This window comes from Macaca nemestrina, chromosome 2 (genome assembly GCF_043159975.1).
Source record: "Macaca nemestrina isolate mMacNem1 chromosome 2, mMacNem.hap1, whole genome shotgun sequence".
NCBI classification, from domain to species: Eukaryota; Metazoa; Chordata; class Mammalia; order Primates; family Cercopithecidae; genus Macaca; species Macaca nemestrina.
Genome location: NC_092126.1, coordinates 114702158 through 114720849, shown reverse-complemented (window position 1 = coordinate 114720849; position 18692 = coordinate 114702158). Strand labels below are relative to the sequence as shown.

Below are 18692 nucleotides of genomic sequence, written 5' to 3'. Positions count from 1 at the left end.
TTTACAGATAAGCAAATGCTTAGAGATTTTGTCACCACTAGGCCTGCCTTACAAGAGACCCTGAAGGAAGCACTAAACATGGAAAAGAACAACCGGTACCAGCCACTGCAAAAACATGCCAAAATGTAAAGACCATCGAGGCTCGGAAGAAACTGCATCAACTAACGAGCAAAATAACCAGTTAATATCATAATGGCAGGATCAAGTTCACACATAACAATATTAACCTTAAATGTAAATGGACTAAATGCTCCAATTAAAAGACACAGACTGGCAAACTGGATAAAGAGTCAAGACCCATCAGTCTGCTGTATTCAGGAGACCCATCTCACACGCAGAGACATACATAGGCTCAAAATAAAGGGATGGAGGAAGATTTACCAAGCAAATGGAGAACAAAAAAAAGCAGGGGTTGCAATACTAGTCTCTGATAAAACAGACTTTAAACCATCAAAGATCAAAAGAGACAATGAAGGCCATTACATAATGGTAAAGGGATCAATTCAACAGGAAGAGCTAACTATCCTAAATATATATGCACCCAATACAGGAGCACCCAGATTCATAAAGCAAGTCCTTAGAGACTTACAAAGAGACTTAGACTCCCATACAATAATAATGGGAGACTTCAACACCCCACTGTCAACATTAGACAGATCAACGAGACAGAAAGTTAACAAGGATATCCAGGAATTGAACTCATCTCTGCAGCAAGCAGACCTAATAGACATCTATAGAATTCTCCACCCCAAATCAACAGAATATACATTCTTCTCAGCACCACATTGCACTTACTCCAAAATTGACCACATAATTGGAAGTAAAGCACTCCTCAGCAAATGCACAAGAACAGAAATTATAACAAACTGTCTCTCAGACCACAGTGCAATCAAACTAGAACTCAGGACTAAGAAACTCAATCAAATCCGCTCAACTACATGGAAACTGAACAACCTGCTCCTGAATGACTACTGGGTACATAACGAAATGAAGGCAGAAATAAAGAAGTTCTTTGAAACCAATGAGAACAAAGATACAACATACCAGAATCTCTGGGACACATTTAAAGCAGTGTGTAGAGGGAAATTTATAGCACTAAATGCCCACAAGAGAAAGCAGGAAAGATCTAAAATTGACACTCTAACATCGCAATTAAAAGAACTAGAGGAGCAAGAGCAAACACATTCGAAAGCTAGCAGAAGGCAAGAAATAACTAAGATCAGAGCAGAACTGAGGGAGATAGAGACACAAAAAACCCTCCAAAAAATCAATGAATCCAGGAGTTGGTTTTTTGAAAAGATCAACAAAATTGACAGACCGCTAGCAAGACTAATAAAGAAGAAAAGAGAGAAGAATCAAATTGACGCAATAAAAAATGATAAAGGGGATACCACCACCGACCCCACAGAAATACAAACTACCATGAGAGAATACTATAAACACCTCTATGCAAATAAACTAGAAAATCTAGAAGAAATGGATAATTTCCTGGACGCTTACACTCTTCCAAGACTAAACCAGGAAGAAGTTGAATTCCTGAATAGACCAATAGCAGGCTCTGAAATTGAGGCAATAATTAATAGCCTACCAACCAAAAAAAGTCCAGGACCAGATGGATTCACAGCTGAATTCTACCAGAGGTACAAGGAGGAGCTGGTACCATTCCTTCTGAAACTATTCCAATCAATAGAAAAAGAGGGAATCCTCCCTAACTCATTTTATGAGGCCAACATGATCCTGATACCAAAGCCTGGCAGAGACACAACAAAAAAAGAGATTTTTAGACCAATATCCCTGATGAACATCGATGCAAAAATCCTCAATAAAATACTGGCAAACCGGATTCAGCAGCACATCAAAAAGCTTATCCACCATGATCAAGTGGGCTTCGTGTCTGGGATGCAAGGCTGGTTCAACATTCGCAAATCAATAAACATAATCCAGCAATATAAACAGAACCAAAGACAAGAACCACATGATTATCTCAATAGATGCAGAAAAGGCTTTTGACAAAATTCAACAGCCCTTCATGCTAAAACGCTCAATAAATTCGGTACTGATGGAACGTACCTCAAAATAATAAGAGCTATTTATGACAAACCCACAGCCAATATCATACTGAATGGGCAAAAACTGGAAAAATTCCCTTTGAAAACTGGCACAAGACAGGGATGCCCTCTCTCACCACTCCTATTCAACATAGTATTGGAAGTTCTGGCTAGGGCAATCAGGCAAGAGAAAGAAATCAAGGGTATTCAGTTAGGAAAAGAAGAAGTCAAATTGTCCCTGTTTGCAGATGACATGATTGCATATTTAGAAAACCCCATTGTCTCAGCCCAAAATCTCCTTAAGCTGATAAGCAACTTCAGCAAAGTCTCAGGATACAAAATTAATGTGCAAAAATCACAAGCATTCATATACACCAGTAACAGACAAACAGAGAGCCAAATCATGAATGAACTTCCATTCACAATTGCTTCAAAGAGAATAAAATACCTAGGAATCCAACTTACAAGGGATGTAAAGGACCTCTTCAAGGAGAACTACAAACCACTGCTCAGTGAAATAAAAGAGGACACAAACAAATGGAAGAACATACCATGCTCACGGATAGGAAGAATCAATATCGTGAAAATGGACATACTGCCCAAGGTTATTTATAGATTCAATGCCATCCCCATCAAGCTACCAATGAGTTTCTTCACAGAATTGGAAAAAACTGCTTTAAAGTTCATATGGAACCAAAAAAGAGCCCGCATCTCCAAGACAATCCTAAGTCAAAAGAACAAAGCTGGAGGCATCATGCTACCTGACTTCAAACTATACTACAAGGCTACAGTAACCAAAACAGCATGGTACTAGTACCAAAACAGAGATATAGACCAATGGAACAGAACAGAGTCCTCAGAAATAATACCACACATCTACAGCCATCTGATCTTTGACAAACCTGAGAGAAACAAGAAATGGGGAAAGGATTCCCTATTTAATAAATGGTGCTGGGAAAATTGGCTAGCCATAAGTAGAAAGCTGAAACTGGATCCTTTCCTTACTCCTCATATGAAAATTAATTCAAGATGGATTAGAGACTTAAATGTTAGACCTAATACCATAAAAATCCTAGAGGAAAACCTAGGTAGTACCATTCAGGACATAGGCATGGGCAAAGACTTCATGTCTAAAACACCAAAAGCAATGGCAGCAAAAGCCAAAATTGACAAATGGGATCTCATTAAACTAAAGAGCTTCTGCACAGCAAAAGAAACTACCATCAGAGTGAACAGGCAACCTACAGAATGGGAGAAAATTTTTGCAATCTACTCATCTGAAAAAGGGCTAATATCCAGAACCTACAAGGAACTCAAACAAATTTACAAGAAAAAAACAAACAACCCCATCAAAAAGTGGGCAAAGGATATGAACAGACATTTCTCAAAAGAAGACATTCATACAGCCAACAGACACATGAAAAAATGCTCATCATCACTGGCTATCAGAGAAATGCAAATCAAAACCACAATGAGATACCATTTCACACCAGTCAGAATGGCGATCATTAAAAAGTCAGGAAACAACAGGTGCTGGAGAGGATGTGGAGAAATAGGAACACTTTTACACTGTTGGTGGGACTGTAAACTAGTTCAACCATTATGGAAAACAGTATGGCGATTCTTCAAGGATCTAGAACTAGATGTACCATATGACCCAGCCATCCCATTACTGGGTATATACCCAAAGGATTATAAATCATGCTGCTATAAAGACACATGCACACGTATGTTTATTGCGGCACTATTCACAATAGCAAAGACTTGGAATCAACCCAAATGTCCATCACTGACAGACTGGATTAAGAAAATGTGGCACATATACACCATGGAATACTATGCAGCCATAAAAAAGGATGAGTTTGTGTCCTTTGTAGGGACATGGATGCAGCTGGAAACCATCATTCTTAGCAAACTATCACAAGAACAGAAAACCAAACACCGCATGTTCTCACTCATAGGTGGGAACTGAACAATGAGATCACTTGGACTCAGGAAGGGGAACATCACACACCGGGGCCTATCATGGGGAGGGGGCAGGGGGGAGGGATTGCATTGGGAGTTATACCTGATGTAAATGACGAGTTGATGGGTGCTGACGAGTTGATGGTTGCAGCACAGCAACATGGCACAAGTATACATATGTAACAAACCTGCACGTTATGCACATGTACCCTAGAACTCAAAGTATAATATAAAAATAAATAAATAAATAAATAAATAAATAAAATAAAATAAAATAAAAAAGAATTTTCAACCTAGAATTTCATATCCAGCCAAACTAAGCTTCATAAGTGAAGGACAAATAAAATCCTTTACAGACAAACAAATGCTGAGAGATTCTGTCACCACCAGGCCTGCCTTACAAGAGCTCCTGAAGGAAGCACTGAAGGTGGAAAGGAACAACTGGTACCAGCCACTGCAAAAAAATGCCAAATTGTAAAGACCATTGATGCTAGGAAGAAACTGCATTAACTAACGAGCAAAATAACCAGCTAACATCATAATGACAGTATCAAATTCACACATAACAATACTAACTTTAAATGTAAATGGACTAAATGCCTCAATTATAAGACACAGACTGGCAAATTGAATAAAGAGTCAAGACCCATCAGTGTGCTGTATTCAGGAAACCCATCTCGCATACAGAGACACACATAGGCTCAAAATAAAGGGATGGGGGAAGATCAACCCCATCTGTTGCTTGCTGTTTCCCAAGCAAATGGAAAACAAAAAAAAGCAGAGGTTGCAATCCTAGTCTCTGATAAAATAGAGTTTAAACTGACAAAGATCAAAAGAGACAAAGAAGGCCATTACACAATGGTAAAGGGATCAATTCAACAAGAAGAGTTAACCATACTAAATATATATGCACCCAATAAAGGAGCACCCAGATTCATAAAGTAAGTCCTTAGAGACCTACAAAGATATTTAGACTCCCCCACAATAATAATGGGAGACTTTTAACACCACATTGTCAACATTAGACAGATCAACGAGACAGAAAGTTAACAAGGATATCCAGGACTTGAACTCAGCTCTGCAGCAAGCAGACCTAATAGACATCTACAGAACCCTCCACCCCAAATCAACAGAATACACATTCTTCTTAGCACCACATCACACTTATTCCGAAATTGACCACATAGTTGGAAGTAAAGCACTCCTCAGCAAATGTACAAGAACAGAAATTATAACAAACTGTCTCTCAGACCACAGTGCAATCAAACTAGAACTCAGGATTAAGAAACTCACTCAAAACCGCTCAACTACATGGAAACTGAACAACCTGCTCCCGACTGACTACTGCATACATAATGAAATGAAGGCAGAAATAAAGATATTCTTTGAAACCAATGAGAACAAAGACCAATGTACCAGAACCTCTGGGACACATTTAAAGCAGTGTGTAGAGGGAAATTTATAGCACTAAATGCCCACAAGAGAAAGCAGGAAAGATCTAAAATTGACACCCTAATATCACAATTAAAAGAACTAGAGAAGCAAGAGCAAACACATTCAAAAGCTAGCAGAAGGCAAGAAATAACTAAGATGAGAACCGAAGGAGATGGCAACACCAAAAACCCTTCAAAAAATCAATGAATCCAGGAGCTGGTTTTTTTGAGAAGATCAACAAAATTGATAGACTGCTAGCAACACCAATAAAGAAGAGAGAAGAATCAAATAGACGCAATAAAAAATGATAATGGAGATATCACCACCGACCCCACAGAAATACAAACTACCATCAGAGAATACTATAAACACCTCTACTCAATAAACTGGAAAATCTAGAGAAGAAATGGATAAATTCCTGGACACATACACCCTCCCAAGACTAAACCAGGAAGAAGTTGAATTCCTGAATAGACCAACAACAGGCTCTGAAATTGAGGCAATAATTAATAGTCTATCAACCAAAAAAAGTCCAGGACCAGACAGATTCAGAGCCGAATTCTACCAGAGGTACAAGGAGGAGCTGGTACCATTCCTTCTGAAACTATTCCAATCAATAGAAAAAGAGGGAATCCTCCCTAACTCATTTTTGAAGCCAGCATCATCCTGATACCAAACTCTGGCAGAGACACAATGAAAAAAGAGAATTTTAGACCAACATGCCTGATGAACATCAAAATGCAAAAATCCTCAATAAAATACTGGTAAACTGAATCCAGCAGCACATCAAAAAGCTTATCCACCATGATCAGTGGGCTTCATCCCTGGGATGCAAGGCTGGTTCAACATACAAATCAATAAACGTAATCCATCACATAAACAGAACCAAAGACAAAAACCACATGATTATCTCAACAGATGCAGAAACGGCCTTTGACAAAATTCAACAGCTCTTTATGCTAAAAACTCTCAATAAACTAGGTATTGATGGAACATATCTCAAAATAATACGAGCTATTTATGACAAACCCACAGCCAATATCATACTGAATGGGTAAAAGCTGGAAACATTCCCCTTGAAAACTGGCACAAGACAGGGATGCCCTCTCTCACCACTCCTATTCAACATAGTGTTGGAAGTTCTGGCCAGGGCAATCAGGCAGGAGAAAGAAATAAAGGGTAATCAATTAGGAAAAGAAGAAGTCAAATTGTCCCTGTTTGCAGATGACATGATTGCATATTTAGAAAACCCCATTGTCTCAGCCCAAAATCTCCTTAAGCTGATAAGCAACTTCAGCAAAGTCTCAGGATACAAAATTAATGTGCAAAAATCACAAGCATTCTTATACACCAAAAACAGACAAACAGAGAGCCAAATCATGAGTGAACTCCCATTCACAATTGCTTCAAAGAGAATAAAATACCCAGGAATCCAACTTACAAGGACCTCTTCAAGGAGGACTACAAACCACTGCTCAACGAAATAAAAGAGGATACAAACAAATGGAAGACTATTCCATGCTCATGGATAGGAAGAATCCATATTGTGAAAATGGCTGTACTGCCCAAGGTAATTTATAGATTCAATGCCATCCTCATCAAGCTACCAATAACTTTATTCACAGAACTGGAAAAAACTACTTTAAAGCTCATATGGAACCAAAAAAGAGCCTGTATTGCGAAGATAATCCTAAGAAAAAGAACAAAGCTGGAGGCATCACACTACCTCACTTCAAACTATACTGCAAGGCTACAGTAACCAAAACAGCATGGTACTGGTACCAAAACAGAGATATAGACCAATGGAAGAGAACAGACCCTCAGAAATAACACCACACACCTACAACCATCTGATCTTTGACAAACCTGACAAAAACAAGCAATGGGGAAAGGATTCCCTATTTAATAAATGGTGCTGGGAAAACTGGCTAGCCACATGTAGGAAGCTGAAACTGGATCCCTTCCTTACACCTTAAACAAAAATTAATTCAAGATGGATTAGAGACTTAAATGTTAGACCTAAAACCATAAAATCCCTAGAAGAAAACCTAGGCAATACCATTCAGGACATAGGCATGGGCAAGGACTTCATGATTAGAACACCAAAAGCAATGGCAACAAAGCCAAAATTGACAAATGGGATCTAATTTACTAAAGAGCTATGCACAGCAAAAGAAACTATCATCAGAGTGAACAGGCAACCTACAGAATGGGAGAAAATTGTTACAATCTACCCATCTGACAAAGGGCTAGTATCCAGATTCTACAAAGAACTTAAACAAATTTACAAGAAAAAATCAAACGACGCCATCAAAATGTGGGCAAAGGATATGAACAGACACTTCTCAAAACAAGATATTTATGCAGCCAACAGACATGAAAAAATGCTCATCATCACTGGCCATCAGAGAAATGCAAATCAAAACCACAATAAGATACCATCTCACACCAGTTAGAATGGCGATCATTAAAAAGTCAGGAAACAACAGGTGCTGGAAAGGATGTGGAGAAATAGGAACACTTTTACACTGTCCGTGGGACTGTAAACTAGCTCAACCATTGTGGAAGACAGTGTGGCAATTCCTCAAGGGTCTAGAACTAGAAATACCATTTGACCCAGCAATCCCATTACTGGGTATATACCCAAAGGATTATAAATCATGCGCTATAAAGACGAATGCACATCTATTCACAACAGCAAAGACTTGGAATCAACCCAAATGTCCATCAATGACAGACTGGATTAAGAAAATGTGGCACATATACACCATGGAATACTATGCAGCCATAAAAAAAGATGAGTTCATGTCCTTTGTAGGGATATGGATGAAGCTGGAAACCATCATTCTGAGCAAACTATTGCAAGGACAGAAAACCAAACACCGCATGTTCTCACTCATAGGTGGGAATTGAACAATGAGAACACTTGGACATAGGGTGGGGAACATCACACACTGGGGCCTGTCGTGGGGAGAAGGAGGGGAGAGGGAGGAGGGGGGAGGGATAGCATTAGGAGATGCTATCTAATGTAAATGATGAGTTAATGGGTGCAGCACACCAACATGGCACATGTATACATACGTAACAAACCTGCACGTTGTGCACACGTACTCTAGAACTTAAAGTATAATAATAATAATAATAATAATAATAATAAAACAAAAACAAAAACAAAACCCAAGCCCTTTCCCATCTAGGCTTTTAAAGATTCTGTTTCCTCAGTCTGGAGTGCTCATTCCTTAACTCTTAACACTGACTTCAGCTCGGAGATCACCTCCTCGGAGAAGGTTTCCCAAACCCTTGATCTGAAGTAAACCCCCCTTTCCAGCTAGTCTGTTCCATTATCTTGTTTATTTACTTCATAGTACTCAACTATTTTTTTTTTTTTTTTTTCTTGAGATGGAGTTTTGCTCTGTCACCCAGGCTGGAGTGCAGCGGCATGATCTTGGTTCACTGCAACCTCCGCCTCCCAGGTTCAAGGAATTCTTGTGCCTCAGTCTCCCGAGTAGCTTGGATTACAGGTGCATGCCACCATGCCCGGTTAATTTTTGTATTTTCAGTAGAGATGAGGTTTCACCATGTTGGCCAGGCTGGTCTTGAACTCCTGACCTCAGGTGATCTGCCCGCCTTGGCTTCCCAAAGTGCTAGGATTATAGGTGTGAGTCGACACGGCCAGCCAAGGTTTTTTTTTTTTTTAACTGACTTTGTAAGCCAAGGTTGGTGGCAACATTAATTAGAATTACGATAAATACATGTATTTATCTGTTTTATGTATATTGTATGTCTTTCCCCACTTGAATGAAAGTACTATGAAGCCCTAGACATTTTTATTTGGGCCCCTGCTGAAACTCCAGTGGTTAGTACAATGTCTGAAGCATGGCAGGTATCAAGCAACATTGACTGAATGATTAAACAAATTATTTTTAGGAGAAATTAACTTCTGTGCTGCCTTCTCCAGTATCCTTAAGCAATTATTTTTTAGGCTCATATAGAATCTTTTGCATTTAACTCAACTTTTATCCACTCAAAGATTGTTAGGTACCTGACAGGTGCTAGGGTTCTGAGAAGAAGAGAACCCAGGCCCTTTCCTCACATGCCTCAGCACCCTGCCCTACACTTGTGTTCGTGCCGCCCCTTAGGACACTGCAGATATGTTCTTGAAGAAGATGGGCTGATTTTATTCATCATTGCATCTCAGCCCCTAGGACAGATGGTACTGCTCAGTAGACATTTGTATGAAAGAGGACAGAAAAGAACTTTGTAGCCTCAGATTTTTACAGAATGTGCAAAAAAGAAGCAGGGTAAATGCAAATCTATGATTTGATTTTGCCCCTTCAGTCTGATAATGTTTGAGAAGACATTATGTTGCACCTGTTAAACATGTGGAAAAGGACAAAAACACAGGTCCAGTACTACTCTGTGCAGGTGATGTGATACTAAAAGAGGACAGAAATAAAGCAAAACTAATTTGCTTTTTTTTTTTTTTTTTTTTTTGCAGAAGCAGTAGCCATGAAAAGAAGTTACCAGACAGTGAGTTAACTCAAAATGAGAACAGTCCCCTGTCAATTGGAGCTACCCAGCAATACAAAGGGATGCCTTGTCAGGGAACCTGTCCAAGCAGGAATGCTGACAATGGTCACGACCATGGAAGACCACAGTTCTTCCTAAGGCCACAATTTTAAGATTATCTTCTTCTGAACAAATCTACATACAGTGCATCTACTCAGCTTTTTTTACTTAAAACAGTTCAAAAAATGAATGCTTAGTAACTACCAAAAAACAGAACACTATTAGAGGATCTTAATTCAATCAACATTGCCACCAACATTGGCTTAGAAGGAGTTACTATACTTTAGCCAGTGGTAGAAAGGACTGATACTATGGGTAAGAAATCAGGCAGGGGAGGATGGCCAGGAGCCATGTGCATATCATCTCTCCCTCCTTCTTTAAAATTACCAGGAATAAAGGTTTTCTGGGACAAAATCAAGGTAAAGAAAGAGAAATTATGTGGATCAAGACAGTAATTCCTGAAAGCAGGCCAGGTACTGCGATGTCAACATTTGTCATGCACATTATATCATTGAGATTACTCACAAATAATTGCATGAGTGGGTCTCTTATGTATGGAGAGGTTAGTACATTACCCGCATGGCTTCTTGAATGTGGTCCTGTCGAATCAGTTCTGCTGAGCAGTCCATATACCACTTCAAACAGCGGATGAGCTCCCTGGGAAAGAGAACAGTTCCAGAAACCCCACTTTAATTCAAAAGTAATGCAGACTGAAATGTTTGTAGCCCTGAATTAGGCAAATAGGAAATAATATTCTGCTGATAAGCTAGAAAGGAGTGGCAGATCCATTATAGCTTTGGAATATTCAGGTCATCTGAGAACAAACAACACCCTTTGTCCATAGGAGTTGCCACATTTTAAACAGCAATTAAAATAACTTTTCCCCACTATCTCTGACATATATTTCTTTTTGATTACAAGAAAGTTTCCACCCAAGTCTGGGCAACATGGCGAAACCTTATCTCTACAAAATAATACAAAAATTAGCCAGGCATGATGGTGCACGCCTGTAGTCCCAGCTACTCAGGAGGCTGAATCAGGTGGATCAATTGAGCCCAGGAGGTAAAGGCTGCAGTGAGCCATGACTGTGCCACTGCACTCCAGCCTGGGCAACAGAACAAGATCTCATCTGAAAAAAAAAAAAAATAGTTTTCCTAAAGACCTGGACTGGATGTGTATATTTTTATTTTGTCTTAAATTGCTAAGTTTTCAGAACATCTGACACCAGCTAGTAAATAGTAGACTCTGAATAAAAGTATGTAGTCCCAGGAGTCCCTATTCACAACCCCTGCTCTATCCCATCTACCTTATTTCCTTAGGAATAAGTCATCTGAATGGAATGAGATTACTGGGTCAGAAGGTCTGCATATTTATATGGCAACAGAGCACAGAGGTCAGGAGTATAGGCCGTGGATATTCTGGAGCCTATCAATATCTAGTTTTGTATCATTGAATGAGTTATTTAATCCCCTGTGTCTCGTTCTCTTCAATGAAAATATGGGGAAATGGTACATCTCAAAGTTATTGTAAACACTAATAGAATGACGCATATAAAGCACATAGTACAGTCCACTCTCCAAAGTGACATTAAAGTATCAGAGTTCCAGTGACTCCATAGCCTTGCCACCACTGGGTTTTATTTATATTTTCAATAATTATGCTAATTTCGCATAAGAAAATGGTGATTTCTGGCTGGGTGTGGTGGTTCATGCCTGTAATCCCAGCACTCTGGGAGGCTGAGGTGGGTGGATCACAAGGTCAGGAGTTTGAGACCAATCTGGCCAACATAGTGAATCCCCATCTCTACTAAAAATACAAAAACTTATCTGGGTATGGTGGTGTGTGCCTGTAATCCCAGCTACTTGGGAAGCTGAGGCAGGAGAATCATGTGAACCCAGGAGGCAAAGGTTGCAGTGAGCCAAGAACAGGCCATTGCACTCCAGCCCAGGCGACAGTACAAGACTCTGTCTCAAAAAAAAAAAAAAAAAAAAAAAAAAAGAAAGAAAGATGAAAGAAAGAAAGAAAGAAAGAAAGAAAGAAAGAAAGAAAGAAAGAAAGAAAGAAAGAAAGAAAGAAAATGGTGATTTCTTATTGCTTTAATGGTCTTATTTATTTTTTTCTTTGAGACAGACACTTGCTCTGTCAACCAGACTGGAGTGCAGTGGCGTGATCTCAGCTCATTGTAACCTCTGCCTCCAGGGTCCAAGCAATTCTTGTGTCTCAGCCTCCCAAGCAGCTGGGATTACAGGAAGGGGAGGATACACCACCATGCTTGGCTGATGTTTGTATTTTTAGTAGAGATGGGGTTTCACCACGTTAGCCAGGCTGGTCTTGAACTCCTGGCCTCAAGTGATCCACCTGCCTCAGCCTCCCAAAGTGCTGGGATTACGGGTGTGAGCCACCATGTCTGGCTTGCTTTAATGGTCTTAGATAACCTGTGTTTCTCACATTTGTTTACTAGTTATATAAACTCCTTTATGAACTGTCTTTTTATATTCTTTGACATTTTTTTGTGGGTGCTATTTTAGCTATTCAAATGTTTCTCATGGAAAAAACAAGACATTTTTAGCAGCTTTACCATCATTTCCTAGAAGTAAAAGTATAGCAACTATGTAACAAACTATAGTTTGAAATATCAGCTGAAAGCCCACAGCTAACATCAAACATAATGGTAGAAGACTGAAAGCTTTTCATCTAAGATCAGAAACAAGATAAAAATGCTCGTTTTTGACATTTTTATTCAACATAGTACTGGAAGTCCTAGCCAGTAACATTAGGCAAGAAAAAGAAATAAAAGACATTCAAATTAAAAAGGAAGAATAAAATGCTCTGTTTTCAGATGATACAATCTTATATGTAGAAAACCCTAAAGAATCCCCCCAAAAAACCTGTTAGAACTAATAAATAAATTCAGTAAAGTTGCAGGACACAAAATCAACACAAAAAATAAAATACATTTCTATATGCTAAAAATGAATAATCTGAAAATGAAATTAAGACAACAATTCCATTTACAAGAGCATCAAAAAGAATGAAATACTTAGGACATATTTAAGGAGACAAAAGAGTTTTATACATGTTGCTTAAAGAAATAAAACATAGCAATAAATGGAAATATATCTTATATTCATGAATTAGAAGGTTTAATATTGTTATTAAAGATGTAAATGCTACCCAAAGTGATCTACAGATTCAATGCAATCCCTAACACAATTCCAACGGCATTTTTTGAAGAAAAAAGAAAGTCCATCCTAATATGGAATTACAAGTGACCTGGAATAGCCAAAAGCATCTTGAAAAAGAGGAACAAAATTGCGGTCTCACACTTCCTGATTTCAAAACATCACAAAGCTACAGCAATCAAAACAACGTTGAATTAGCATAAAGACATATTTATAAAACAATGGAAAAAAATAGGCCAGGAATAAAGCCTCACATATATGGTCAAGGGGCCAAAGTACCACCCTTTTGACAAGGATGCCAAGGCCATTCAGTGGGGAAAAGACAGCTTCGATAAATGGAACTGGGAAATTGGATATCCACATGCAAAAAGAATGAAGTCACACACTTATCTTACACAATATACAAAAATTAACTCAAAATGGATCAAAGACCTAAATGAAAAGGCTAGAATTATAAAACACTTAAAAAAAAGACAGGTGAAAGCTTCATGACATTAGGCAATGATTTCTTGAAAATGACACCAAAAGCACAGGCAACAACAAAAAACAAGGTGGACTACATCAAAATTTTAAAAACTTCTGTGTCTCAAAGGACAAAATCAACAGTGAAAAGGTAACCAAGTGATTGGGAAAAATATTTATAAATCATATAACCGATAAGGGATTAATACTCAGAATATATAAACAACTCCTATAACTCAACAATAAAACAAATAACCTCTTTTAAAAAAATGGGTGAAGGACTTGAATAGACATTTCTCCAAGGAAGATAATTAGGGAAACACAAATAAAAAACATAAAGAAATATCACTCTACACCCATTAGGGTGGCTACTATCAAAAAAACCCCCAGAAACCAGCCTGGCCCTCAATGGCTCTGGAGGAAAGGTGAGTGAACTATTAAGGAGCAATTTGCTCTTACCAATGGCCTCTGGAACCCTGACAGAAGGAGAACCCTCAACTACCACAGATACTTGAGTTGGCAGGGAGAGCTGCTTAGAGAAGTGGTAGGCGTAGCAAACCAGCTGATGTGGAGCCCAGGGGTGTTGGTGTGGGAGTGTCGGCAGTGGTGCATAGCCAGGGATGGCCATCCCCTTAGGCTTGACTTGCTCCCAGGGGAGACTTCAGCCCTAGGGGAACTGTTGGTCTTGAACTCTACAGGGCGGTCTTGCTCATCAGATGGGGCTGGTCTATCCTGAGCACTCCTTGATCGGCTGGCCTCTCCTGGGGCCCAAGTCTGGCCATACCTGCTTGCAGGGCAGCCTCAGGTGACCTGTGGGCCCCACATCATAGTTTCTACACAGACCATGCTTGACAGTGGGGAGAGCTCCACTGCAGCGACCCTATGCCACGCACCAGCCCGCATGCCCCCTCCTCATACTGCAGGTTCCCCAGGACCCATGGCAACTCTCCACAATGCTTTACTGGCTTGTGTCTGCACTGGCAGGTTTTGCTTTCCTTTTTCCATTAAAAAGTGGGCTAGCATGTAGGAGTGCAGCCTGCCCCCTGCTCCCACCACCACTGCAGATAGAGCCTTGGTGGGCACAGAGCCAGCCAGCCCTGCCCCTGCCAGTGCCCCACCCTTGCCCTAACACTGTGCAGAGAATAGCAGATCCTCCCCTATCCTGAGTGACCACTTCTGCTTGCAGGACACAGAGAAAGCACCCAGACCTTCAGTGTCCCAACCCTGCGCCATCACCACCTCTACTGTGACTGTGCAAAAGTTGCCAGCAGGGGCCCCAGCTCTGCCCAGCTGTGCTGCCTCTGCCACCTTGGTCAACACGTGCAGGGAGGCAGGTACCCTGGCACCAGCACCTGCTAGCACTCTGCCACAGGTGACTCTGCCACAGCTGCTGTACCCACTGCTGCTGGCACATGTGAAAGGGGATAGATCCAGCTGTCACTGCACTATGAAATACTTTGGCTTACACCACCCAGCCAAAGTGAAATGGCCAGCAGTCTGGGAGCATCTCAGCCTACCCAGTACAGTGGATTCCTAACCTTGAGGAGCCAGAGAACAAAGTTGGGGCCCAATACAAGTCTCCAAGTTGTGTTAGAGTGCACAGTCCAGGAGTTAGGAGTTGAGCACTGACCCCTAAAATGTTCCAGAAATGAATCCAGCTGGCTGAATCCACCTTACACCACAATCAAACACTCAAGGTCATCAAATAGGATAAAAGGAAAAAAAACCCAAAACTCATCCAAAGGACAGCAACCTCAAAGATTGAAGAGTGACAAGCCCACAAAGACGAGAAAGAACCAGCACAAAGACCCTGGCAACTCAAAAAGCCTTCTTTCCTCCAAATGATTGCATCACCTCTCCAGCAAGGGTTCTGAACTGGGCTGAAAGGGCTGAAATGACAGAAATAGAATTCAGAATATGGATAGGAATGATGATCATTGAGCTACAGGAGTATGCTGAAAGTTAATCCAAGGAAGCTAAAAATCATGATAAAACAATGCAGGAGCTGACAAACAAAATAGCTAGTATAGAAAAGCATGTAACTGACCTGACAGAGCTGAAAAACACTCTAGAGGAATTTCAAAATGCAATTGCAAGTATTAACAGCAGAATAGACCAAGTTCGGGAAAGAATCTCAGAGCTTGAAGACTGGCCTTCTGAAATATGACAGTCAGACAAGAACAGAGAAAAAAGAATGAAAATGAATGAACAAAACCTCTGAGGAATATGGGATTATGTAAAGATACCAAGTCTACAACTCACTGGTGTCCTTGAAATAGACGGGGAAAACGGAACCAACTTAGAAAACATATTTCAGGATATCATCCATGAAGACTTCCCCAACCTAGCTAGAAAGGCCAACATTCAAATTCAGGAAATGCAGAGAACCCTAGTAAAATACTTCACAAGAAGATCATCTCTAAGACCCATATTCATCAGATTCTTCAAGGTCAAAATGAAAGAAAAAAGTATTAAAGGCATTTAGAAAGAAGGATCAGGTCACCTACAAAGGGAAGCCCATGAGACTAAAAGTGCACCTCTCAGCAGAAACCCTACACATAAGAAGAGACTGGGGGCCAATATTCCACACTCTTAAAGAAAAGAAATTCCAACAAATAATTTCATCTCCAACCAAACTAAGCTTCATAAGCGAAGGAGAAATAAGATCCTTTTCAGACAACCAAATGTTGAGGGAATTTGTTACCACCAGACCTGCCTTATAAGAGCTCCTGAAGGAAGCACTAAATATGGAAAGAAAAGACCATTACCAGCCACCACAAAAACACACAAGTACACATACCAGTGACAATATAAAGCAATTACATAAACAAGTCTGTAAAATAACCAGCTAACATCATAACCGGATCAAATCCACACATATCAATACTAACTTTGAATATAAATGGACAAAATTTTCCATTTAAAAGGCGTAGAGTGGCAAGCTGGATAAAGAACCATGACCCATTCTCAGCAAACTATCACAAGAGCAGAAAACCAAACACCGCATGTTCTCACTCATAGGTGGGAACTGAACAATGAGATCACTTGGACTCAGAAAGGGGAACATCACACACTAGGGCCTATCACGGGGAGGGGGGAGGGGGGAGGGATTGCATTGGGAGTTATACCTGATGTAAATGGTGAGTTGATGGGTGCTGATGAGTTGATGGGTGCAGCACACCAACATGGCACAAGTATACATATGTAACAAACCTGCATGTTATCCACATGTACCTTAGAACTTAAAGTATAATAAAAAAAAAAAGAAAGAAAGAAAAAAAAAAAGAACCATGACCCATTCATATGCTGTCTTCAGAGAGACCCATCTCACATGCAGTGACACAAGTAGGCTCAAAATAAAGGGATGGAGAAAAATCTACCAAGCAAATGGAAAACAAAAACAGTAGGGGTTGCAATGCTGATTTCAGACAAAACAGATTTCAAACCAACAAAGATTACAAAAGACAAAGAAGGGTATTACATAATGTTGAAGAGTTCAACAAGAAGACTTAACTCTCCTGAAGCATATATGCACCCAACACAGGAGCACCCAGATTCGTAAAGCAAGTTCTTAGAGGCCGTCACAGAGATTCAGACTCCTACACAATAATAGAGGGAGACTTCAACACCACACTGACAATATTAGACGTATCATCAAGACAGAAAATTAACAAAGATATTCAGGACCTACACTGGCACTAGATCAAATGGACCTGACAGACATCCTACAGAACTCTCCACTCAAAAGCAACAGAACATACATCTGTCTCATTGCCATATGGCATATAGTCTAAAATTGACCACATAATTGGGACACAAAACACTCCTCAGCAAAATCACTGAAATCATACTCTCTCAGACCACAGCACAATCAAATTAGAAATCAAGACTAAGAAATTCACTCAAAACCATAAAATTACATGGGAATGGAATAACTTGCTCCTGAATAACTTCTGGGTAAATAATGAAATTAAGGCAGAAATCAACAAGTTCTTTGAAACTAATTAAAATAAAGATGCAATATACCAGAATCTCTGGGACACAGGTAAGGCAGTGTTAAGAGGGAAATTTATAGCACTAAATGCCCAAATCAAAAAGTTAGAAAGACCTCAATTTAACAGCCTAACATCAGAACTAAAAGAACTAGAGAACCAAGAGCAAACCAATCCCCAAACTAGCAGAAGACATGAAATAACTAAAATCAGAATTGAACTAAAGGAGATTGAAACACAAAAAACCATTCAAAAGATCAATGAATCCAGGATGATTTTTTGAAAAAAATAAAATAGACTACTAGCTAGATGAATAAAGAAGAAAAAAGAGAATATTCTAATAAATACAGTCAGAAATAAAAAAGGGGATATTCCCTTTGACCCCCACAGAAAAACAAATAACCACAAGAGAATATTATGAACACCTTTATGCACATAAACTAAAAAATCTAGGAGAAATAAATAAATTCATGGACACAAACACTCTCTCCCAAGAGTGAACCAGGAAGAAATGGAATCCCCAAGCAGACCAATAATAAACTCTGAACTTGAGTCAGTAACAGCCTACCATCACCACCACCACCACCACCACCACCAGCCCAGGACCAGACAGATTCACAGCCGAATTGTACCAAATGCACAAAAACATGAGGCCAGCAGCTGGGCGTGGTGGCTTAATCCCAGCACTTTGGAAGGTCGAGGCAGGCAGATCACGAGGCCAGGAGATCGAGACCATCCTGGCCAACATGGTGAAACCCTGTCTCTACTAAAATACAAAAAAAAAAAAAAAAATTAGCCAGGCATGGTGGTACACACCTGTAGTCCCAGCTACTCAGGAGTCTGAGGCAGGGGAACCACTTGAACCCAGGAGGTGAAGGTTGCAGTGAGCCAAGATGGCACCACTGCACTCCAGCCTGGCGAAGCGCAAGACTCTGCCTCAAGAAAAAAAAAAAAAAAATGAGGCCAGCATCATTCTGATACCAAAACCTGGCAGACACACAACAACAGCAAAAAGCTACAGCCCAGTATCCTTGATGAAT

At 39.9% G+C, this 18692-nt stretch overlaps 1 protein-coding gene across 13 annotated transcripts in view; it reads right to left on the bottom strand.

Moving 5' to 3' along the window:
- LOC105480503 (dedicator of cytokinesis 3) overlaps positions 1-18692 on the bottom strand; it is a 647888-nt gene that overhangs the window by 124766 nt on the left and 504430 nt on the right. For all 13 annotated transcript variants that reach the window (XM_071091780.1, XM_071091778.1, XM_071091779.1 and 10 more), the window contains one exon: positions 10592-10673. In XM_071091780.1, coding sequence (XP_070947881.1) covers positions 10592-10673 — 82 coding nt within the window. The remainder of the gene's footprint in view (positions 1-10591; positions 10674-18692) is intronic.